We start from the raw sequence: 27,103 nt of genomic DNA, 5'->3' as shown, positions 1-27,103 counted from the left end.
TCATCATTTCCCTCACTACTGAAGCGTCTCCTTGGCAGACATAAGTTATTCCATTAATGGGAATAATCCGAATGGTTTCAAGCCTTGCGAAAAGTCCAGTAACACTTTCTTGAATGTTGAATATGCTTGAAAAACTTGTAGTCTGACTTGTCCTAACTTAATTTGAGCATTTCATCATAATGCTGTTTTCGGTCCCAGTACCACAGTCTTACGTAAAAGGGTGTAAAGACTCGCGCAAAAAGAAACGTCTAAAGCCGGTAATTTGACCTAGTTTCGAATGAGGTGTAACAGAAGTGTTAAACACCACTATCGATCCCAGAAAATACACGCACAGCTTACTACCGTCGGTAATTAGACACTAGTGTACATTCAGCTGCGGTCAATACCCACAGCACAGTGTACAAACGATACAGCGATGGACATCTCAGGTCCAGCTAAAGATAACAAGGTATCACGTTTTATTACTGTCTGCATTTTGTAGTGACAAGCAGAAAACTTCACTTGTAAGCAACGGAAAGTTAACTTTTTCAGAGCGCGGTTTGGGGCGAGTCTTTATGCCTTTAAGCACAGCGAAGAGACGCCATTTGTGCACGGTTTAAGTCGAATTTACAGTGATGCAGACCATGTTGCGTTTCAGTTTGTCGCCACCAAGTTTATCAACCATGCACCGAGTATAAACCATAAGCGAGGACCGCAATTCATCAAAATATAAGGAACATTCATTTTACGAGTAATACTAAATGATTTTTCATCGATTTTCGGATTTTTTTTTCGCCCGGACAAAGTTTCATTGTTGTGCTGAGTTTACCATATGTAAAGTCTATTATTAGAAGCGAAGCTTGAGCTTGGCTTGAAAGTATATCATGATCGTTTGGACTTTAACGGTTTACTACAAATTCAAGCGTTTAGAATTCAACCCAAACTACATATGGTGTGGCGCCCTTACAAAAGTGAAATTGAACTTGAAAACTATAGTCAACACGGTATTTGAACAGCCTACTCTTGTAAACGGGGTCTGTATAAGGTACGTCATTGTCCAGTAATACTTCGGTCGGTTGAAGAAAGCAGTAACGGACGAAGAAGAAGGTTGTGTTACTCGAGAATAGAAAGAACGTTTAGCTGAGTTTTAGACATCACAAAATTGAACCACAATGAGCAAAGATCAATCAGATGACACTAACGGAAATGTCCGACCACCTTTTCCAACAGATGTAGAGGAAATGGAGGAGTTCACACCAGAAGTCAACGAGCGCAAAAGAGACCCTCCGCTTGTCTTCCGACTGGAAGAGAGACCACCATGGCCGACAGTGTTTATACTCTCTTTCCAGGCAAGTTAAATATCTAATGGACACATTAAATATATATATATATAAATATATATATATATATATATATATATTATATATATATATATATATATATATATATATATATATATATATATATATATATATATATATATATATATATATATATATATATATATTATATATATATATATATATATATATATATATATATATATATATATATATATATATATATATATATTACCGTACTGGACTGTAATATTTTAAACAAAGTGAATAATCCTATAAGTCTTATCTAGAGGTTTATGAAAGGGTAAGGAAGCTATATGGCTAAACCAATATTATATTGAAATTTACCGGTCACTCGGTTTTCATTCAAGCGTTTTGGGTAGTCAAAGCTGCACTTCGATATAGGTTGTTAGTTGTATGTAATATGTTAGTAATATTTGAGAATCTAATCTAGAGTTCAATTTTTTTTACAATGGTTTTCTTTGCTCTTTTTTATTATAGTGACAGATTTATGATATCGTTTTATCCAGTTCAGAAATTATGGGCCAAAAATTTAACGTTTGCTTGTTTCATTTCCATATTACCTCTGAAATTATATATAAATTCAACACAGAACAAAAACCAAAGTAACATTAATCACGTGTAACTTGATGATGTCATATTTAGACTTGATCAAGTCCTCTTCCCATGTGTGTGAAAAAACGTTAAATTTGCCATATATCTTCCCAATGAAATAAGACTATTTCTTATCTGTTTAGGAAAGTTGTTCATGATTTTGTCTCTATCACACAGACCAACAATGGGTTTGTGTTTCCTTTCACGTTTAATTGATAAAGATCTGGGATACACCAGTGGAAGGATGGCCACGAGACACCCTCCCCTCCCCCCCCCCCTCTCCCCTCTCTCTATCTCTTTTAAAGTCGTCCTATATTCATGTTATATTGCTGCAGATCTGAATAAGAGTATGCTATTCTTTATCCCATAGTTCCTCGAGCGCCTTGACTGGCCTCGTACCTCTGGTCCGTATCGACTCCCCTCCCTACCCCCTCCTCACCCCTCGCGTCAGACCGATTGTGTAACTGAGAAAGTAAGTGTATACATGGGAATCATATTTAGATCAGTGGAGGAACGCTGTGCCTTTTGTAACATAATGTGCGGATGACGTTTAGACAACCTGTCAGATACAAGCACCATTGACTGATAGACAAGTTCGATTATATGGGCGATGAAGAATGTGATAAATTTATAGTACAAGTACATAAGTATGGTGCTTCCACAGTGCTGTACAAATATATATATATCTATATATCTATATCTATATATATCTATATATATATATATATATATATATATATATATATATATATGTATATGTATATATATATATATATATATATATATATATATGAATATATATGAATATATATGAATATGTAAATGCAATTCTCAAAGCAAGTTGACATTTCCGGTTGGCATTGCTTTTGCGAAGGAGTCGATTTAGGACAATGCCGGTCTTTTATATTGATTAATTAAACCAATTAAAGTAAATAAAGAAATGCCCTTTTTTAGATAAGAAACAATTAAGTATCCATTTGATGACAAACATTCTGATATTTGTGGTAATTATACGGAATGTACAGAAGATCAATGTTGTCGGAAATGTTTGAGGTAACCTTGTGGTTTTCTCCCTCAAATCAAAGTCACATGTCCACCTGCTACTCTTAAGTTTGTTCCCTACCCCACCTCCCACCCCTACAATCGAACCCGTCTCCTGCGTCGCCCCTGATTTTTAGATATTGTGTTCATATCTATAATCAAACTTCTACCTATATTATTCCTACTTGTACCTCCAAGTCAAATTGGATAAAGATAAATATTTTTTATCATCCTTTACCTTTATTATTTGCAATATTTAGTTTCTTAAAGTAAGATTTTGACCTTTCACAACAAATGTATGTCTTTGTCAGTACCTTTCTGCGAGTGTGTGTGTTGTGGATCGACATTTTTGTGTTCCTTTGAAGTAAATATCGACAGAGTAATAAATTCTAATAAAAGGTAATAAAATTGAGCCACAGGAGTACACTTGTAAGAGTGAATAAAATATGGTAAGATGATATAGTTAAACACAACAAAGGTTAACGATACCCGGGCTTGGCATGTCCTATGTATACATGGGGAATAATCTATTCAAATTCCTAAGTTCACTTATAACACAAACAAAATACGAAGCGATTGTCCATTGGAGGAATTAAACAATACCGTATAGGCCTATCTGTAAACTAACAGAACGGTACAGTTGGGAATCGGGGAAGGAGGCTGTGGGGGAGGGTGGGGAGGGGATTCATTCTAAAAATGACGTTGTACATTATTTTCAATGAATAAAAAAAGAAATATCAATAACAAACTCGTTCTGAATCAACGAAAGCTTGATATGTAAATCATAACGAAAGTTAGATAATACTTCTCTGACGATATATTCATCCTTGGCCTGATTATTATTATTTTTTTCATATCCGCTTTTTATCTTACACTTTGGAGCCTTAGAAACTATCAGTTCCGTCGATAAATGTCCATAAGTGACGTTTACAGGATTTCAAATGTGCGAGAGGGGCCTGGGAGGGGGAGCTAGGGGGACTTCTAGTTTCCACATACTCAGTTAGGTATTGGCAGGTACCATTATTGAAGGGTGCCCTGATCACGAAGGACGGAAGGAGTGGTCTTATTCTTAATCGTCTCGGAATAAACAAAAATCTTCCGACTGAATGTTTTACCTCCGACTGACGATGTAGGCGCCCGACCCTTGCGCACGATAAGGTTTGTCGACGTACGAACTCACAATTAAATGAAGTTGTGGGAAACATGTCTAAGTCTGCTCAGAATTGGTTCTTTTCTCCTTTTTTTTTTATGTGACTCCGAACTAATCAGTGATAGCTTTATCGTAAGTACTGTGGCCGGACTATAAGTAAGCTGAAATTGATAACCAAATCCAAATACTTGAAACATATAATCCTACTTGTAGTATATGACTTAGTATTATTACTCGTTTTTCTGTTTATACTCGTACTCGTCCTCGTCCTCCACTTTGGAATCTAATAAAGATACCAGAACTAATGCAAGATTAAGTACTTGCACATAGACCCTGTATTTTTACTTGTACTCAAAGAAGATGTGTTTACATCCATACTCACACCAAAGGAACACTTCTTGTACTCCTACTCATACCAAGGGAAACTCATTTTGTACTCGTATAAATCATGTGCACTTAATAAAGTCCATGGATAAAATACTCATTCTGATAAAAAAAATGGAAGAAGAAACATGAAACAAAGAAAATTATCATGACATCTTCCATTCAACCCTTGTACGAAGCCGGTTGGCTTAACCAAACCTCAACTTTATCATAAATGCTTTGATAAGATGTCATTTAAGACCTTAGATTGAAAGTAACATAAAAAAAAATGCGTTAAATGTTTCAACTGCAAGTTGAAGACGAATCGAAATATGTACATACATTAACTGACTTATTCTAAGCATAAAAGGTACGGTTTTATTTGTTTTTTATATTTTATTATATTTATTTTATTTTATTATATGATTGTTTAACCTCCACTCAAAAACACAAGTGGATTTTTTGTTATATAGAGGTTATGGTCCATCATTTATCTCTGATATATTGTTTAATGATAAACTGCTGAAGTCGTGGCCGGCGAAGCCAAGAATAAATCTAGAGTGTGTATGAAAACTATAACTTTGTGATGACCACTTGAAATGGCCTACTAAACCAACTGCAGTTACTTCGGTCAAGTCATTCGACATACTATTTTATTGAGTTGCAATAAACGTTAAGTGTTTCATCGGAGTGAACACTTCACGGTTTTAGGACCAAAATCTGTTTTCAGAAAAATGTTTTCAAATGAATGTGATAGTTTGATTTTGCTTCTTCTGAAAAAAATGTTTACCGTGAACCCTTGAAGCTACTATGATTGACAGTATACCTAACTTAAATCTCGATAGAGGAGGTTACATATGGGCTCTAACACCAATCGTAACACTACCCAACTCCAGGTGATAACTTTTGGTTTTTAAATTACAGTATGAAAAAAAAGATGAGAAAATGCGGACTTTCCATGCCAGTTATAATCATTGTTGCGATATGTATGTCAAAGGGGGGGGGGGGGCGATGTCTTGCTCTGAGTGTTGGGAAAGAAAGGTGCCTTCATCTCATCATGTCGAAGTATGGTGCAAAACCCAAAATTGGGTCACAAGAAATATTCCGTGTGTCTCGAGGGAGGGGGAGGGGCGAGGAGGAAGGGGAGGAGGGGGAGTGTGAGGGGGTAGGGTCGCTTTGTTTTATTCTCGACGGAGATCGATTACATATTTTTAGTATCGAGTCCATAATGTTAGCTATAGCTTTCAAGATTTCTGAGCATCGCGGGCGGAACTTGGTCATTGCTCAATCCTCGTGGCAGATCCAGGGACGTGAGCGCATAAAACTTTGCAAACCGCTATTTTAACAAATAAGCATCACCCATTCTTCGTTATCACAGGCTTAATTGTAAAGATATATCCCATAGAATGTGTATTGCCATGAACAATATAATTTTAATCCTCTCATCTGTACCTTGACCAGGGAGTTGTTATACAGGACTTCTCTCTATCAGGGGGAGAGAGCTTTTAATCCTCTCTTTTGAACCTAGAACAAGGAGTTGTTATACAGGGCTTCTATCTGGGGAGTGTGTGTGTGTATGTGTTTCTCCTTCTCTTGTACATCTCACTGCTGAGACATCATTCGAAATAAGTTAAGACACTAACGTCTTTATATTTATTGTTCGTTGAGGACAAAGAGATTACATGCACATAGTTGTGGTCTTTATACTAATCCTGTACTTACTATAAGCGATTGACCTTGCAAATGACCTTATCACCATATTGGTGACTATATTACACATTTCAATGAAGACGTCGTAATTTCATTGTTCCTCATATAAGCTGGTTAACCCTTCTATCTCTCACAGATATTTCTAGCAGTGTTTAGCGGGATTCTTTCCGTTCCATTAATTCTATCCAGTTACATCTGTGTTGCCAGTGATAAGGTGGCGCTTTCCAAAATCGTGGGGACGAATTTCTTCCTATCTGGTTTAATAACCTTTCTACAAGCAACCTTTGGAAGCAGGTAGTATAATCCATCTAATTTCCTTCACAATCAGGGTTACTAAGGTGGATGACGGGGGTTGGGGTGTGGTGGGGTGGGAGGGGGATTCTGGGTGAGGGTGGACTTGACTTTGAAAGTTTTGATACGCAATCCATGGGTTTCAAGAGTTAATGGATTCTCCGGTGGCAGATAAAGTGACTCTTACATGGAAAGGAAAAACATTTCCACAGTGTTAGTTTAAAGCCATCTCAATATTTTGTTTTAAGCTCAAGATAAGGTTAATTTTGAATGGAACCTACATTCGCTGGTTTAAACCCTCGATTCATCCCTGGAGCAGCTCATAGTACGTGATTTGTGACGTCATAACTGTGAATGTTATCCAAAATCATTAATTTCATCTTATAATCTTTTTTACATATGGAATGTTTGCGTAGCTGTGAAAGTTCTCTGTAATACGAAGTTGATAACAATGCAAATTTTTCGTAAAAATGTCATTCCCATCCGTGAATAAGTGAGTTAATTATTATAAAGTAAAACAAGAATGATTTGTTTAGTTGAATTTGCGGTGATGACATCATTTACTCCGCTGTTGCCAGAAGCATTAATAGAATACCATCAAATTTGAAAAAATTAAATTATAACTTTGCCATAAAAAATGTTATTAAGATGTGATTTAGACGTATATACTGAGATAATTACGATGATTGTTTATTAATTTACCGGGATATCCCTTTAAAGATAGTCAGTTTAGACCCCAAATTACAGCACGCTATAATTGCTAGAAGTTTTTTCAAAAAGTAATTTCCTGGAGGTCTTTACTCTCCAAATTGTTCTCAGCATAGGTAAGGAACACACAAGATGACTGAATGTCCCAGTGAGGAAAATATCCTCGTAGGTTGTAATAAAAACAGTTTAAGAATTTTGACCAATGGACCATATTAGAATATCTAGCATATTTGGGGCCAATAGGGCATACCTTTAAGGAAGCTCTTCCATGAAGGAAAGGAAGGTGATTATTATCGTACATCGTATAGGAAATATAATCAGAAAGTTCTACATATAGTATATAGTCCATTGGTTTTGTTGAAAATATCCTAATATCCAAATAGGTCATAGGTCAATGTAAGAGCCCTCCAAAGTATAGGGCCTACATAGTTGATGTTTCCTTTTTATTATTTAGTAAAATTCATTGTTTCAGTTCAGAGTTGGTCTGTTCAAACATTGGTGCGATAGATATTATAAAGCTCTGTATGCGGGTTGTATCGATAACGATTTGAAAATATTTTCACGCGGATCACAGCAAAAAAAAAAAAAAATCCAGAGGGCTGAACGGGACCCTGTTGTGATTTAAGATATAGTCTCTGTCTCTATCAAGCAATTTGGAGGAACTCTGGAAGAAAGGAAAAAAGAGAAAGAATTACCTGTTAGAAATAAATAGGCCCTTGAGAAAGATCGCTGGTTGCATCTCTTTGTAGGAGAGCATATTGTGCGTCCTTTGGAACGCCGTTATACGTGTAAAGTAATTGATAGTGTTACAGTAACAAATACTTTTCGATGACTAATGTCTTTACACGGCAAAGTGAATATAACGCTTCATAATGACTTTACGTAGCAAATGCATTTCCGCTCTGCGACGAATTAATAACATACATGGCGAAAAGCTTTACGCTATACATAACTACTCCAGAGAACACTATCACTTAATCTATAGCTATGCATGCAGCTATATAGGATGCGTGATTAGTTTTCATCGTATTTGGTTACATGATCGAATCGTGAGTTGACAACAACGCGAAAGTATAGGCTTGACATCACCAGATTACATTACTACGTTATAATAAGACGACACAAAGGGCGCGCCATAGGCCCCTATATGGGACTATATTTACCATTGAATTGAACGGTGCCCTATGGGGTTATATTTGGCAAAGTATAGGCTAGAACCCCTAGATATACATTACACGTAATGATAAGACGACACAAAGGGTGCTCCGTAGACCCATAATTATGATACTATATATTTACCATTGCATTAAACGGTACCGTATGGGATTATATTTGGCAAAGTATAGGCTTCGAATCCCCAGATATGCAGTACACGTAATGATAACACGACACAAAGGGCGCGCCATAGGCCCCTGTTAGACTATATTTACCATTGAATTGAACGGTACCGTATACGGGATTACATTTTCTTCGTGTGTGACATGCCAATGTAATATTAGTATAAATATGTAATATCTATATAAACACACTGCACCGATATCACGTGACCTATTTCAACACATATTGTGCTAGTGTTAGTGATATATTTTGACATGTCAACAATGCTAACTTAAAGGGACTGATTTAGTGGAGCGAAAGGAGCATCACACACTGGAACACGAATTCATAGAAAGATGATCTTACTCAGTCTAGATCACCATGGCAACATAGCGTACACAGCCAGATTCTCAGCAGCCTCGAATGTTGTGAAAATAAATACACAGACAATGTAAAGGAATTGTGATAGGCGAAATAAAAAATGTTTTGCACATTTTTGAAAGATTTTATCATTTTAGTACGAATTACTGTATACTCCCTTTAAGTAGACACAACCGTTCGAGTATTAAGGCAAACAAACCCCACATGTATTTGTTATAAGTTTTATTTCCTTGATATAGCAAACTTATGTGCCTGTTTTTGTATATTCGTTATAAGTGTCAGTGGGTCATCTCATATCAAGAATTTATTTAGCTCATGTAATGGTTTGATGGTTTAAGTTTATTTATATATATATATATATATATATATATATATATATATATATATATATATATATATATATATATATGTTGATACTAGATGAGACTAGTGGAACACTAGTAGTTGTAACTCGGAGTTTCACGCTTTATAGCGATCTTCAGACAACTGAAGAGTTGTCTGAAGATCGCTATAAAGCGTGAAACTCCGAGTTACAACTACTAGTGTTCCACTAGTCTCATCTAGTATCAACATATATTCCGCTCTGTCCAATGGACATAGAGCACTCTGCGCCAAGATAGACGCCAACCTACTCTATATATATATATATATATATATATATACATATACCAGTGCTGTAACATATAATTACAAACTTAATAACACTGTAAACCTTGTGTTTCCATTATTTTTAGAAACTTTTATTACATAGTAAGTAATAATCATATATAATGTTATTCGAGGACGGACGACCTACTTCCCGCAAATACTGAACTGTTTACATGTGAAAATGAGTGAGACCAAACTGGAATTTCTGTGATCATCATCAGGCTTTAGCTGTTATAATATATTTAACATAGCGAAATTTACGTGATTTCCTGAAGGATGTGCTGTCAAAATTTGATTGCACCGTCAGATTTACTGTTTCTATTTTACAAGGATTTACTACATGAATATATAAAACTCCTAATTTACATAGATGACCTTCAGAAATGAAACCGTTACTAAGCACCAGAGACCTCACTATTTTGGCTTTTTCTATTCTAAGTAACTAGCTAGTTTGTAATGGTTAGTAACCACGCATCGATATTATAAGCTTTCTCCTTTGTGCTAAATCCATCCTATAGTATAGGCTAACAGTTAACTACATGCAGATATTAATCATAATAATTTGCCCTCAGACTTCCCGTGATGCAGGGCAGTACCATGTCTTACCTTATACCAGCGACCGTTATAATGGGATTCCACGGCGACTGTCCTCCAGCACTAACAGGTTGGTGACGTCAATATTAACGTAATAAAATCAACAGTATGGAAGGTTCTAAATTTTGCTGAATTTCTTACGGCAGATTATTTCTAAACCTTTATTTATTTATTTTTGCTGGTTGCTGTGTTTGACTTGGTCCATTTACATACAGTTTTCATGTCTCCTAGCACATCTTATATTTTCTATTTGGAAGTAGTATTTTGTAGTACTAGTATAGTGACAAATCTGTGCGATGGATAGTACGGCATTTGGACAAAGACTGTCACATATAATCTAAACAATGAACTTACATGTACGTGGTTAGTCCGTACTCGAGCCTGAGCCCCTATTCTACCATATATAGTTGTCTGTGCTCTTACTCACCCAGATTCAATTAGTACCAGTTTTCCTTTCGTCTTCTCTATCCCCTTCTGTTTTGTTTTTTCTAGAGTAAGTAAGGTACTCGTTCTCTCTTTGCTCTATTTGATCCTTGTATGCTCGTACTGATACCAAGGGGACTTATATATACTTGTCTTTCCAATATTGTAGAAGTATTTTCAAACTGATACATATTTCGAAACATGAATAGCAGCCTATCATCTTCCTATTTTTCCTTAGCCGCTCTTCTTGTAGTGCACCATAAAGTAATCGCCAATAAACGACACCCCTCTGCTACCCTCCCCCCTCTCCCCTCCCCCTATACCTTCGACACAGTTGTTTTTCTTTGGATTATACCTCACTAATGATATCTCCACTTTAGCCACTATGTACAGTTATATCCGTTTGTATCGGCTTAGTATGATTTATCTTTATCAACCATGACCGAGAAGTCAAAGTTTCATGGCTAGGCTCTTCACCTGTCGCACTACCATATAGATTAGATCTATATGATGGTTAATACTAAACGCATGGATCTGTTATTTTTTTTCCCCAGCAAATTCGACGACAGAAGATTACGAAATCATAACCAATGAATGGCAGAGTCGTATTGGCGAGGTAATCAATCTCCAATGGGTGCAGGTGTATACTCGTGGGGAGAAAGAGAACGGAGGAGGGTTGTATAGGTGTGTGAGGGGGCAGGCGGAGATCTGCTGGACTGAGTAAACCTTTAATAAGACTCTGGTCAGTTCTAAACGGAAATTCCCATTGATGATATGTTAAAACAAATGTGGAAGGTATCTAGCTGTTATGACGAGATACAGAACCATGCGGTGTTTTTGTTGTTGTTTTTTTGGGGAAGCAAAGGACACTGAGGAATGAACCCAAGCACGATATCCAATATGACGTCATCAATGCTTTGGTTCAATTGGATCCATTCCCATTACAAATCCACTATCATCACGGTTGTACTCATGTGATACTGAATATTATGTATCTATTCCATAATCACAATTCACTGAGAGAAATAGATACATTTTGTGTTTAAAGAAAGTCTCTAAACGTGGACAAGACAATCAAACGATTTGATCCCCTCACAACCCCAGTACCCTTACATTGCGACTGTGACCATGTGACAGGGCGGCGGTTGCGTCAAGTAAAGTATCATTTCACAGCAATTGCCCTGAGATCAAATGAAAAGTTAGATAAATGTTTCCCTATAGCCTATGCACGAGATCAACTGTTAGGCTATAGTGGAAAACAATCTCCAGATAACCCAGGCCACTCAGACCACTATCCTTTTGTCTTGTCTTTACTTCAGTTACAAGGTGCGATTGCACTTGCTTCTATGACGCAACTCTTCATTGGCTTTTCTGGAGTGTGTGGCATGCTAACGAGGTTCATCGGACCAATCACCGTTGCTGCTACAATCAGCTTGATTGGAATATCTCTGTTCCCAGTTGCCGGGTCAATGTGTGCCACTCACTGGCCAATAGCGGGATTGTTAGTAAACAGTATATTAATTTTCACTTTACGAAACGTGTTTCAACAAAGTGTGACCTCTTCTGTAACTTGCGACGTATATGGAAATTCAATGTGGCCATTACGACTGCCTATACTACGCACACTGGAAACGACCAATCAAGGCACCTAGCGTTTTCATTCTACAAAACGTTTTTTTTTAACGTGTCGTTCACAATTAACGCGTAGAATTCGACTACGAGTACCAGAATCCACGAGAACGCGTTGTCGAAAGACTTGCAATGCAAGTGTACAATTTTGCGTGTATCATACCCAGCTGCTGGGTGAATAATTAAGCTATAAAAACAAATTGAAAACTTGTAATTCCCGCCAAAACTATGCGCCAACGTTCTTGTAGCTACTACTTTTGGTTAGTAATACCATCGCTTTATCACTCTACTGAATTTCGACGACGCGTTGTGGCATTTTCGATAGCACTTTGTCAAACGTATTACAAGTCGGACAGGAACACGCTGTAATGATTGGCTGTTTCGACCACGCGTATAATAGACAGCCGTTTTGTCCCCGTTGGCTTGCCATATGCGCACTAATTGTTCCTGTTGCTAGATTTGGTAATGTTTGCAAGGATTACACATAGATTGATCATCGTTGTACTAACAACATTGTATGAATTGATGATAGCTGTATTGATTTTAGATGTAGTAGTGGTAATAATTGCATTGATTACAAATGTATTGATCATAGCTGTTTTCGTTAGATATATTGGAACCATACCTGTATTTTTTTTAACGGATGTGTTGATGATAGCTCTATTGTATGTAGTAAATAGTACTGATTAAAGGTGCATTGATTATAGCAGCTCAGTTTATAGCTGCAATATTGATGTAATTCATTATATATGTAGTCATGTAGATAGTACAGTTAAATTAGTAACATATGTATTTTTCGTAGTGCATTTAACCATAGCTGTATGCGTTAGCAATAGTTGTATTCATTATTACAACTCAATTGATCATACCTGTATTATGTCCATGGTTATTTCCAGAACGGTCTTCCAGATCATATTATACTCTCAAATCCTCGAAAGATTTGCCATCCCTCTCCCCGGAGGAAGACGGTTTTCTCTCTTCCGGTTTTTCCCCGTGAGTATAACGTTTACCAGGTTTATCTATAGGTTTCACAGGCGGCTAATTAAAAGAATCATACAGAGAGGAACATGGTTTAGCTCAGGGGTTCCCTAACTGGAGTGTATGAACCCCCATGCAGGGAGTGCGTGAGTCCATCCCAGGGGGTTCGTGAGACGTTTCTGAAAGTCAAAATTAGAGTAATTTTTGTTGAACTAACATCTGATATATCATATAATTAAGTAATGTACAAAAGTCGTACCTATCGACAAAGTCTTTTCGCGTTCCATACGCATATGTTGCCATCGTGTCTCGAAAAGTTAGGGGTTCGTACACAACTCTGACATCCACAGGGGGTTCGTGGGGGGGGGGGGATAAAGTTAGGAAACCCTGATTTAGCTTAATTGGAAATAGGATTCGGATCCAAAATCTTATAGAAGAGGAGATATGGCCCTGGGTCGTAGAAACTAGTCATGTAGAGAATCTGGGGTCGAAGTTAACTCCAAACGCTAGTTTAAGACAGTGACGTGGATTTTCAAAGTTGGGACGGTGGTGAGGGGGGGGGGGGGGGAGTTCTAAATCCTTCGGACTGATTTTGGTAGGGACATGAACCTTTCTTGAAGGGTGGCCTGAGCCCGAAGGATGGTCTCATTCTTCCCCGACTGAATTCGTGTTGATGCCCCATCCCCATCCTCCCCCCCCCCCCCGCACGAGTGAACATTTTGACCCCATTCCCCTGCCCGACTGACGATGGAGGTCGTGTTCATGGTGACTTATCCCGCCCTACCATTTGCATATAGTTAAGCCAATACGTTAACATAATCCACCATTGAGAGTATAGTTCCTTGGGGTTAGGTGACCACAGTATCGTTAGCTTGTTGTAGTATAACTGACGCTGGGGTGGCAATCAACTAGACAAATCCTTCAATAAATCACAAGTTTTTCCGAGTAAAATACGGGTAATATCAGACAGAATTAGAAGAAGAAGAGGAAAAAGAACTATATTACATATACATGTCAGTGTGGATACAGCGTATGGAAACAAACAGCAGAAGCATGCGTATGTTACAGACAGAAATTATCCGTGTAAAAAGTGGTTCATTGCTGAATACCATGGAATACCTATTAACAGGTTGTCTGAAGATCGCTGAACGCGTGAAACTCTGAGTAACAACTACTAGTGTTCCACTAGTCTCAACTAATTCTCATATCATTATATATATACATATATATATACATATATGAATATATGTCATATACATGTGCCATCAGACAAACGTATTGTTATGTTGTCACTGGCGATAACATAGCAGGGGGTTCCTATAGTTATAGTCACAAAAAAATATTGAGGAAATGGAAAACACCTGTCAATATACAATAATCTTCCCCTATGGATTTCACGTGCTTTGGTCAATTGTGACAAAGATTATTACCATCAAGAGATAACATGGAAGCAACCACCTGTTCAAGTCTCTTAACACTACATTTTAGCGTTCGGTTGCCTCCAAGGGTGTAGTAGAATTCAGCTACAGAACGAGTCAGACAAATCAGAATCTAAGGCGCCTTGACTCTAGATTACACGACTCAGCTTGATATCAAGCACCCATGTTACCCCTCAATCCTCCAAATAATGCTAACAGACGAACACTTCGAAGGGTTTAATTATTGTGCAGCAAAAACCTTGTTGACGATTTGAAGTTTCTTACTTTCTAGCATGGTTGAGTGTAATCTTTAATTGACCATACAGTTGATTTTGTAAAATGTTCATCATTTCAGGTTTTGCTGGCCATGTTAACATCATGGGGTTTATGTGGCATTCTGACAGCTACCAATGTCCTGCCTGGTGATGAGTCGGGTTATGGCTACCAAGCAAGAACTGATATTTATCCGGATACAATACCGAATGCTCCTTGGTTTCGTGTACCTTACCCCGGTAATTATTGTCTCTTTTATATATTTTGTTGTTCCTCTGCTTATAAAGATGGATGGATGGATGGATGGGCGGACGGACGGACGGACGGACGGACGGACGGACGGACGGACGGGTGGACGGACGGACGGGTGGACGGACGGACGGACGGACGGACGGGTGGACGGACGGACGGACGGACGGATGGGTGGGTGGATGGATGGATGGATGGATGGATGGATGGATGGATGGATGGATGGATGGATGGATGGATGGATGGATGGATGGATGGATGGATGGATGGATGGATGGATGGATGGATGGATGGATGGATGGATGGATGGATGGATGGATGGATGGATGGATGGATGGATGGATGGATGGATGGATGGATGGATGGATGGATGGATGGATGGATGGATGGATGGATGGATGGATGGATGGATGGATGGATGGATGGATGGATGGATGGATGGATGGATGGATGGATGGATGGATGGATGGATGGATGGATGGATGGATGGATGGATGGATGGATGGATGGATGGATGGATGGATGGATGGATGGATGGATGGATGGATGGATGGATGGATGGATGGATGGATGGATGGATGGATGGATGGATGGATGGATGGATGGATGGATGGATGGATGGATGGATGGATGGATGGATGGATGGATGGATGGATGGATGGATGGATGGATGGATGGATGGATGGATGGATGGATGGATGGATGGATGGATGGATGGATGGATGGATGGATGGATGGATGGATGGATGGATGGATGGATGGATGGATGGATGGATGGATGGATGGATGGATGGATGGATGGATGGATGGATGGATGGATGGATGGATGGATGGATGGATGGATGGATGGATGGATGGATGGATGGATGGATGGATGGATGGATGGATGGATGGATGGATGGATGGATGGATGGATGGATGGATGGATGGATGGATGGATGGATGGATGGATGGATGGATGGATGGATGGATGGATGGATGGATGGATGGATGGATGGATGGATGGATGGATGGATGGATGGATGGATGGATGGATGGATGGATGGATGGATGGATGGATGGATGGATGGATGGATGGATGGATGGATTGATTGATTGATTGATTTTCGTTTGGGCTAATATGTGATTAGTCCTTGGTATAACAGGTGGCGGGATACATTTACATATATATCAAAATTAAAAATTGTAGACGTCAAATGGTGCATTCTGATGCATATCTATTCAAGTCCATAAAGTAAGCCCTATAAACGCAATGCTTTGATAATATCTAACTTGTGTTCAGGTTATAAAAGTTGGGCGAGCGGGTAGGGCACACCCGTAGTATTGGTCCAATTCTTTCCAGGCTGAATGCAAAAATCTTCCGACCGAACCATTTCCCCCTTTGCGCGCCATAGATATTTATTGTTTAGATATCATTACATGCTTGTCTCAGCAAGTTTGTCTTTACATTGGATTTAACTATTAATACCGCGCTAATTGGAAGCATACAAGTGAATGTAACCATGGAGATATCTAACTTAGAATGGCAATTATTCATTTATGCTTGAATATTACCTGGCTCGTATAGATTAACACAGATCTGTTGTAATCCTAAAAAAACTGCAGCCTGCAATCGCTATATAAAATATTCTTCGGTATCTAAGTCCTCAATTTCTCGCCCGCCCGTCAGCAAGAGTACGCACCCCACCCCTCCCACCCCTCGCCCAGCCAAGCCTTTCCCCCTTTCCTCCATCTATACCTTCCAGTCAATTACGATTACTCTTGATTTTTCTGTTAGGTCAATGGGGTCCCTTGACGGTAACCGCCGCCGGATTCCTAGGGATGATGGCAGGAGCAATGACTTCTATTGTCGAGTCCATCGGTGATTACTACGCGTGCGCAAGGATCTGTCGAGTACCACCACCTCCGGTACATGCTGTAAATCGCGGAATCGGTATAGAAGGTCTCGGTTGTATATTGGCGGGGCTGATTGGTTCTGGTAATGGAAGTACAACATACGGAGAGAGTATTGCAATCATTGGTCTCACGAGGGTAATGACGTCATCACCGAATGCACTCTAGTTCTTTTCAGTTTTTGACCAAGAAAATATTCTAGAGGAACGGACTGTTTCATACATAAAATTGATGCTAATAGGTTGCATCAACAGTCGACATGCAGTGATGGGTTTTTTATCATTAGTCTTTTTTAAGCTTTATTTTGTGTTTAACAAGCATTTGAGAGCACCACTCTATATCACCATGTGTATTTGCTATATGTTAGAGTGGCAAATGCTTCATGATTTGGTACTATTAGACAGTTTATCGAAATGTGACATCGAAGAACAACCCATCTACCCCTAATCCTTCTCCCGCACCACATCAGTACCAATCCATGATCTCTCCTCCTACCTCTAAAGAACCACCAGCTTGTTACACTTGCCACCCCACCTCAGACCATCTCACCCCACCCCACCTCAGACCATCTCACCCCACCCCACCCCATTCCACCCCATGAGTGGAAGTCCTATTGGTAACTATAGAAGTTTAACACCCCCGAACGACCGTATAGTTATACTGAAATTTACAGGGAGTTTGCAGAAGTTATGACCCCCACTTTTGATATATGTTGCTTACAGATTTCGAGCAGAATCGTTGTACAAGGGGCTGGTGCGATACTTCTAGTGGTAGGTGTGTTCGGTAAAATCAACGCCGTCTTCACCACCTTGCCTCAACCAATTGTAGGGGGCGTCATTCTATCAACATTCAGTAAGTCGAAATACTGTTAATATTCATCAAATTCGCTGTCACGCGGAACTCATTGCTTTAACATTGATTGAGCATTCCCTGTTGTGCAAATGTTTCATACCTTTTCATTTGATGTACTTTCCCACGCCAGACTGCACTTTCCAAAACAAAACCAAAAAAAAATCGGGACTCACTCATTGTAAAACAAACCTGAAATTTGCGAAACGGTTTGAGAATTATATGAAAGCAAGTTAGGGTCGCTCTTTAGATTATAAAATCAAAGTAATTTTGATATCTAAAGTAAGATATGGAATGTTAGTCTTGATGTATCGTTGTCCAAGTGAGAAAAAGAACAATTTGAGTACCGTTTCTTTAGTTATACCAGTGTTCAAGATAGCCACCTTTAAAGCAGGCTATATTAAATCTCTGGAACACTCTTTAAGGCTAAATTGATGACAACATTTTTAAAACATTGTTTTGAAAATTCTAGTAACTCAATCAAAACATGTTATTTAACTTAATATTAACAACAGAGCATAATTGGATGACATTAAATATCAAGTTTCTTCAAATACTTTGTAATACAATGTAAACATGTCATTTTAGGCCATAAAACTGTTGCACGCTTTCCCACTGACTTATGTGTTGCATGCATGCATGACGTAACTGGCTGTGTAGTAGACTGTGAAGTCCAGTCACTTTTATCGGCGAACCTCAACTGCTTAAAGGATCATTTCTCAAAAACTTAAAAATACAACCTGGAAATGACAGCCGTCAGTACTAATGGTCTAAAACATAATCATAATTAATTCTGTGCCTGGAGGTAACCTTTAAGTGCGCGTTTCGATGTGCCTCACATTTTATCAGTTGTTAAAAAATCGTTCATCTATATACCTTAATCCAATTATGAACCCTTACTTTTGTAGGTGTGGTCGCGTCCGTCGGTCTCTCAAACTTACAATTTGTGAACATGAATTCTTCCCGAAATTTAGTGGTCTTTGGTTTCTCATTGTTTGCGGGACTAACCATTCCAAAGTACGTCAATTCAGCACCGGATATCATAAATACAGGTAAATAAGTATGAACATTAATACATATAAATACCTAAATCTTTTCTTCTTATGTTTTATATTGTATTCCTAATTCTATTCTTAATTATTTCTCGCTCTGAATAAAAACTTCAATCCTTTTATTCTCACTCTAAAGGCGTATTTCGATGGCATGCAATGTACAGTACTTAGGTTTTATAGTAAAATATTCTGCAGTGGTTGTTCAAACCCTCATCTCAATATCTCGCCTCTTTTTCAGGACACATGCTTGGTTGAAAATGAGCTATTTTGACTACTAAAGAAATCTTAGTGCTTAATTAATTAATTAATTAACTAATGCTGCAAGATTTTTGTCCAATTGCTTTGCTTTGGCCAGTTGAAAATCTTTCGCGGATTTTGGCCTGCAGGCCCCTTGTGAAAACCTTCGTTCTAAGACCAGGATAACAATATATTTCTGTAAAATAACATTATTTGTTATCAGTATCATTTGTTTTCTTTCCTTCTCCACTCATTTCTTCTGACAAAAAAAAGGTTCAGTTATACTTAACCAGTTACTGACCATCACCATGGGAACAAGTATGTTTATTGGTGGACTAACGGCCTGCTTCTTGGACAACGTTATTCGAGGTAAACAAAAGATTAAGTGCCGCCGGTACACGTCCAAATAACTAATTTGCTAATGCAAACCGACAATCTTACATAGTTCACAACAAAACAATTTATTTCAAAGTGGAAGAGTGGGGAGATCGGGGTAAAAAAAAAAGCTATTTCTCTCCCGTATGTGGTAAGGATGATGGTTGTGTTACCAATGCTTGAAATCTATGAAATGATCAAGGATTGTATTGTAAAGTGACGTCGAAAATGAATGGTAACATCCTGTAAAAGAGGACCCAGGAAGATTGCATATAAAGGAGAAAGTATGGACTTGTTGAAGCCGACTGCCAATGTTGGTGATCTGCGGGTATCATCCCAAAGGTCTACGACTCTAACCTCTGCTAATATTAATAACTACTTTCTATATATTTTACTAAGGATCAAAAGATGTGTAAACACCCCCACACACCCGCCCACTTGATCCACACCTGTTGGGTACTTCATCATAGCGCATTTTCTGACAACTTCCTTTCTTCCTTATTTTGATAGGAACTAGAGAGGAACGAGGAATGGATAAGTGGAAAATGATGCCCGATGAAGATAAAAAGGCTGATGGTACCACGGGCTTGAGTTGCTATGACCTTCCCTTCGGGATGTCATACATACGGAAATGGACATGGACTCGCTATCTTCCATTTAGTCCAACATTTCAAGGATTTAAGTTATGCCGAAGAGGAAGAGAAAGATTGTAATAGGCCTATGTCATATAACTGATTTTACAGAAAGGATTTATTCTTAAGATAACTCGGTTTCGTGGTGTATAGAGTAAACGTCTCTGCATATATATATATATATATATATATATATATATATATACACCTATATATATACACCTATATATATATATACATATATATCTATATATATATATCTATCTATATATATATATATATATATATATATATATATTTATATAAAGTGCACATTAGGTGCCCATTGCATATTGAAAATTGCTACCTTAGAGGGACAGTAACGTTAGGAGAACATTTTCGTGTTCCCCTAATGTTTAAGGGTATGTTCATTCTGTTATGAGGGCTTCGGTGTACAGGTAATTAGTACCCATTGATCGTGGATGCTGCCCTCTACACCCCTTTATTTTGATTGGACGATTATACATCTGAATGGATATTTATAGCTTGGCAAATTTTGTAGTAGTATATGTGACCTGTGCAAAATTTAGCTATTAGGGACCCATCAAGATATATCTCGTTTATTTTATCGTCCTATCGGTATATGTTTTACTATCGATGCTCTTTTAATGCTGGTAAAACTGACCAATGGAACTGTGACCTTGAAAGTCACAATTTCGATCCCTATCCCTTTCGGTGATACATATACTGATATCCATGTTCATATTGACGCAGTTTCTTTTGGTATACAAACCTTGTGACGTCATCACCGCGCAATGTCGCTTAGTGTAATGTAGAGCTCATATGGACGTGTGTACAGGTAAACGTGTTGTCCGTATGGCCGCAAGTTTTCACACTGTATGCAAGCAAGAACGGTAAACCTAACTTTTATTCGCGAATCGGCGCGGTATCCATGTTGCACTATCAAAATGAGAGCCGTCGAGATTGACTTTGGAAGCCTAGGTAATACCGTAATACTTTCTTGCAATTGCTAGATATTAATTCGTTTACCAAATGCTTTATTGACTAGCCTAGAATTAGTAAAAGTATAAAGTAGACCTCAGTTCCCTGTGCAGCTGGCTGATTACCAATCACAATTTGTGCAAAATGTGATCATATGTATTGTGTTTCTGGTAACATTGAAAAAGGCTTAGGGAACATAGGCTGTGATGGGGGAGGGAAAGGATGTATGATTGATGAATTGCTGACCAATGTCATTGAATATGCTAGACATGGATCTTCCATCTAGCCAAATGGATTAAAGCCATATCCGTCAAGATAGTCACAAGTCTGCCCCCCACCTCCACTCACACAACCCCAACATTTTACTCCCTATGCACACTAGTGGTTCAACAATAGAGCCAAGAGTTTACTGAATAAAATCCGTGGCAAAAAAACCTTCACACCCATAAATACAGCCGCCCACACCCCCCCCCCCACTAACAAAATAAAGCCTCTTATAATGCAACTTGTACCCTAATTTAATGTCATGTGGTGACCACAGTATGCCTGAAGTATACTGGCTTTGTAAAAGACCAAGCTAATTAGGTTTCCTCGGTGGAAAAATCTGAGCAAGCTATGTTTGAGGTTAAAGCTACACAGATAAGAGAGGTAGAAGTGTGCCATGAACACTACAAACAGACTGCTAAGACTAGAACTTCGTAAAAGACTAACTTTTGCTAATTATACATTGACAGCATTTTCTGATCAAGAATAGTGTTCGACCGATAATAGGTTAGATAATCGGCATCGGGCCGATTATCAGACAATCAGTAACCGGCATCGGCAAAATCCATTGCGCTACCGATGATTTGGAACCGATTATTAAGTTCCACATCAAGGATTGTATTTTACGCGCTTTTGATTCTCCACAACTACAACGGGAGAAGTTCGATTCAGCGCTATTCATAGCCGGGGAAGGTGCGCTAATCTACCGTGAAGCGGTATCGCAAGTCCCTCACGCGAGTTTGTACTAATGCTGTTCGATATACTATCCAGTTTTAGCAGTTAACATCATACAGTATACTCGCGATAAGCTTAGAGAGACGACGTTATTATTCTTTTTTTCACTTCGCTTCTTGCATCTAACGAAACCTCCTGTTATCTGGTTTAATATTAAAGATTGATATGAAAGATTAATTGTTTCGAGTAAATGTAAAACCAAATCAATATACTTTTAAACCACTTTGGCCATTTCACCTTAGGTGAAAACTGGAAAGTGAGAGTGACGTTACGCTTTGTTCATTGTGAGTTCTACGCACATTAGGCCAGTCTGGCTAGAGAACTGTTGAGCTTAATAACTGTTTAGTTTGAAAATACGCCCAATTTTCTACAAATGCCATAAAATTATGCAATCAAGGCGCCAAATACTCCTAAAATTCCCTAGAAATGTTTGGCGACAGTCCTCGGTAGTTCTACTGCATTACCATTTGTGATTACTAATCACTGATTAGGCAAATATTCTTACGCATATTATTGCGAAAAACCCGAAGCAACTTCTTTCCCCTGACCTAATGTACTATACCTGCTAAAATATCACCTTTGCAGTAATTAAACTTACCGACTAAAGCATGTCTGATTTCCAGCGAAAACGTCAATGGGACTTTAGTGTGTGGTTTTCCCACGTGTAGTAATGTCAATGGAGAAGCGCCATTGACTTACTGTGTATGATCGTTTAAACAACGTTCCATCGGAAGGTTTCCCTTACATATGGCAAAATTTGAAGCAAACGTTCGGGATTGTGTTATCTTTTTCAATGAAATATTAAAATAAAACTGCTTATCCACTAAAGGTAATAGGCATCGGCCCGATTGTCACAGAAACTAATAGGTACTCGGTAAAGCTGATTATCATTTAATAGGTCGAACTCTAATCAAGAAATCTTTACCATAAGTTGGGTTTTTGTCACACCGTAACATTGGAAAATAGTGTTGTTATAATCTACTAAAATGTGTATACTGACAATTGAAAGTTCTACATTAGCTGGTTATATTTCGAGCAAATTAATTGCTTAAAATTGCCGATAATGCAGTCAACTTTTTTATAACTTTTTTATATAAGATTCTTTCCTATGACATGCAATGAATGAATGCCACACACACACTTAAACCGTATACCGATCGGAGAGTTGTATAAATGCACACATTATGTGAACATATGTACTGTACTCTTAACTGTGAATAGGGGGACATATGCAAGTGTCCCTCTATCATACTAAAAATTGTTTGAAGTACGTAAAGGAGACACAGTTACTATCGCTTTTCTGATATATCTGTCAATGAGTTGCATAAAAGATGCGATCCAAGTTCCATGCACTGCTATCAATCCCTCCAGTCTGCGGTGAATTTATCCTTAACGACGCATTTGCATTAAGACTTATATGTGGCTTTAAATGGAAAGTCCATCCAAGGTGGGTTTTTTGACGGTGTCCTGGTACTGTACACTTTAGGGTTATATATATATATATATATATATATATATATATATATATATATATATATATATAGGCCTATATATATATATATTAGTTATTCAAATCGCCGTTTATGTATGTAGGACTAGAGATGTATGTATTCCTCCTTGAAGAAAGACTTCACGATGACTTCATGACTTATTATTTTTTGAACATCTGCGTGTATAACTTGTCGACATTTTATCAACATTTTATAACGTGTCAACATTTTATCAAATAGACATGATAAGTTTATAGCGCCTTAAAGTGGTTTTGTAATCACTATTTTTATTCTTTAAAACGAAGTAAATAATGTATTCCCTTTTCTGTCTGTGCTTTTGTTGAGATAATGAGTGGGAGAGAGGGGTTGGCAACATTAGATGAGCATCATAATAAGTTTTCTTTTGTTTTGTAGGTTAGATTTGTTTCAGTTTCCTGTATGCTTACTATGCATTTTACTTCAGTGCGTATATTTAACAAACAACTTATGGTAGTTTTTTTCCTTGGCGAGGCACCCCAGACCCCCTCCTCCAGTGGCGGAGCGTCCATACAGTCAGGGGGCGGATGCCCCCCCCCCCCTGAAGAACTCAAATGGACAGCTGGCGCCCTTTTCAGCTATTCACCACTTTGTAGTTATTCGCGATTATTTACTTTTTTGTTGCGCTCTCATCTACCTATTGACATTTGTCACATTTTGTTGGCGATAACACCTATTTATTCTTCGTTAATCTGCAGATTAGCAAGGCCCGGAAAAGGTCATTTCCGGCGATCTAGGGAGTATCTTTACTCAAAAAATTTATGTACGCTCCGCGCCAACCTGTGGTGGCGCTCCGCTTAGATAAAGTCGAAAGCGCCCATACAGACCATTCTCGCCCTTCCTGACCAATACCCCTAGCTCCGCCACTGCCTTCCTCGCCCTCCACATGGAATTCCGATTCAACGACCACAGGGACAACCCCTTCTTTACAGAAGACGTAAAATACAACGTTTATCTTAGAAAAAGAAAGGAAAACCAAAAAAATAAATAATAGATAAATGTATCATTCTGTTGCTACAACTAAGCTGCTTCTCAATATTTTGTTCACATGGTGGATTGAAATGTATCCAATTTTGAAAGGCCAAATCCTCCCTCATTCCTAGAAGAGGATCACACTCAGTATGGTATGGGTGTCATCATTGTCATGACATGAGTTTAAAATCTTTATCGTTCCGTTATAATATTCTCGTTGATTTATCTTTCCTTTTTTTTCTCTTTTTTTTTTACTAGCAATATCCTTTGGATTTAGAATATTATCAAAATGTAACTTTCCCCCACAAAAATGTTTTATGCTCTAAATTGGGTTAAAAACTATCAAGAAAAACACTCATTACAGTTCAATTTCATGATAACACCATTCACTCTGCTGTGGTCAGATGCATTCACAAAATATAAAAAAAATGAACCATTCATATCTTTCGCCACACATGCATATTGAAACCATTGATCAGCATTGGTTACATAAACAAAGTTTTCGTGTAGGAAAAAAAAAACTTAATATTTGGCAGATTTTATAGCGATTCTTTTCGTTCTTTTGACGGTTGTGGGTAAACTAGTTCTTGGTCAATCCGTTTTAGAAAGGTTTTTTGTGTTCATTTGACTCTATGAATAAAGGTTAGCAGAAAATTATGTTCTCCTCCGTCTAACTCACAAATCGTCAAACGAACGTTTAGAAAAAAGTTGCCGTCGAGTCTTAGCGAAGTTCACTTTCATCCCGTATTCAAACAGCTTTTCTCGAGAACCCTATGACGTCATAACATGGCTCAAGCAATATATCAAAGAAGACATTGTCTACTCTTTATACATGTATATATAAATATGATTGGACAACATTCAGCTCAGTCAAAACACAGACCAATCAAATATCTCCTTCTATATAATTCATCTTTTATTGTGCAAGCCGCTGGCCTCCAAATATGTTGTGTGCGTTAGACGCTATCATTGCATCAATTAATAAACGATAAAGAGAAGTTTCTTTGCATTAAACGTTGTGTGAGCAATATTAATACATCACTGTGAATGCCAAAGTATATTTAGCCGTATTTTTTTAAACCTTCCCAGGACGAATTCCTGCTCAATACAGCGACGTAGCCAGGAATTTGAAAGGGGGGAGCACTTTTTGCGAATGATATGGATTTTCAAAGTTGTAGGCACGACTATCTGAGCGGAGCGCCACCATCGGTTGGCGCGCAGCGTACAAGAAAAGTTTTGGTTTTACAAAGCCCCCAGATGGCCGGAAACGGCCCTTCCCGAGTGTTCATTCTGGTTCCTTGGCCTCTTGCTAACTTGAGACACCTCATTCAATATCACTTTTAAACCCAAAAAACAAACGAGTTAAAATAGTACGTAATTCAATACTACATAATGTATTAAAATTAACAAGGTACATGTACAGAGTAGTCTTACTTTTCAAGTTCTGATACTTGTAGAAACAAAGATAGGCCAGAAATGTCTTTGATACAACTATAGCCAGTAGTTGTCTTTGATACAACTGTAGCTAGTAAATGTTTAATAGCCTAATAAGAGCAGGCGAGAGCTATCCGACGATTGCCATCTGAATTTCTCAACTGTTTTCTCAACTGAAATATTATCTGCGTAAACGGGTTCTTAACTACATGTTAAAAAACTGAAAAAGATCGGATCCTAGTCTTTTTCGGCGGGTAGAGTGTTGAATGAAACGGCACGCGATAGAAATGACAGCCTAGATGACAGCCTGAATAGGTCACCTAATTTAGCCATATTCTTGCTACGTTCATTTCAATAGTTTTTCCTGTCTATAGACTCTTAAACTCGTCCAGCAAGCTTATCGATTTGAATTATGGGTGTTTTTTTAAAAAAAAAGAGATAACTTGGCCAAAAAAATGTAGGCCCGGGCCTACAGTGCTACATACTGGCTACGCCCTGATCATATGATATCATTATCAGCAGATTTTGTTTCTTGTTTGAATTCTTTTACATGTTCTTTTACATAATATATCAGAAAGACAAACGTAGTGCTCTTTTACAATTTTTCCAGTAGGATGATTCTTGTTTATTGTCCAATGTCTGGACTATAATACATTTGACAAACTTAACTGATGGACAATATAAACTTTCATATTTTGTAATATAGCCAGATATGCAGTGGCCTAAAAACAAATATCGTTATCGCAGTGTATTAGCAGTGTAATAATTATTATAGGAAGTGCGTATCACGTACGATTGCTAGCTTAGCTTCATAACATGCTGTTCGTGCAACAACTTAGGACGACTCATAGAATGAACGTTGTCGACGTTGTTGTGCATACAGTTCGTGACATTCCATAGAGTGCGGTTAGGTAGGCAATATGTATTTTATTACGCAGTGGCCAACTGTAGGCTTGTAATTGGCTATAAGCTTAATTTAGCTAATTGCATCTGCCAAACTAAGTAAGTTGTTGAATCAGTCGGCGTGAATGTTACTACGATTACAA

The 27,103-nt window shown here is 38.1% G+C and overlaps 1 protein-coding gene across 1 annotated transcript; it reads left to right on the top strand.

Moving 5' to 3' along the window:
• The first annotated feature begins 653 nt into the window (after window positions 1-653).
• LOC139959903 (solute carrier family 23 member 1-like) lies at window positions 654-20,334 on the top strand. Its single transcript, XM_071957827.1, has 12 exons — window positions 654-1,328; window positions 6,335-6,492; window positions 10,116-10,207; window positions 11,115-11,176; window positions 11,880-12,061; window positions 13,086-13,182; window positions 14,941-15,097; window positions 16,885-17,138; window positions 17,723-17,852; window positions 18,758-18,901; window positions 19,412-19,507; window positions 20,024-20,334. Exons 1-12 carry the CDS (start codon window positions 1,152-1,154, stop codon window positions 20,224-20,226), a joined length of 1,752 nt encoding a protein of 583 aa, XP_071813928.1. The 5' UTR covers window positions 654-1,151; the 3' UTR covers window positions 20,227-20,334.
• Window positions 20,335-27,103: the final 6,769 nt, after the last annotated feature.

The sequence above is a fragment of the Apostichopus japonicus genome, chromosome 19 (genome assembly GCF_037975245.1).
Source record: "Apostichopus japonicus isolate 1M-3 chromosome 19, ASM3797524v1, whole genome shotgun sequence".
In the NCBI taxonomy this organism is placed as follows: Eukaryota; Metazoa; Echinodermata; class Holothuroidea; order Aspidochirotida; family Stichopodidae; genus Apostichopus; species Apostichopus japonicus.
This window is presented reverse-complemented; position numbering and strand designations above follow the sequence as displayed.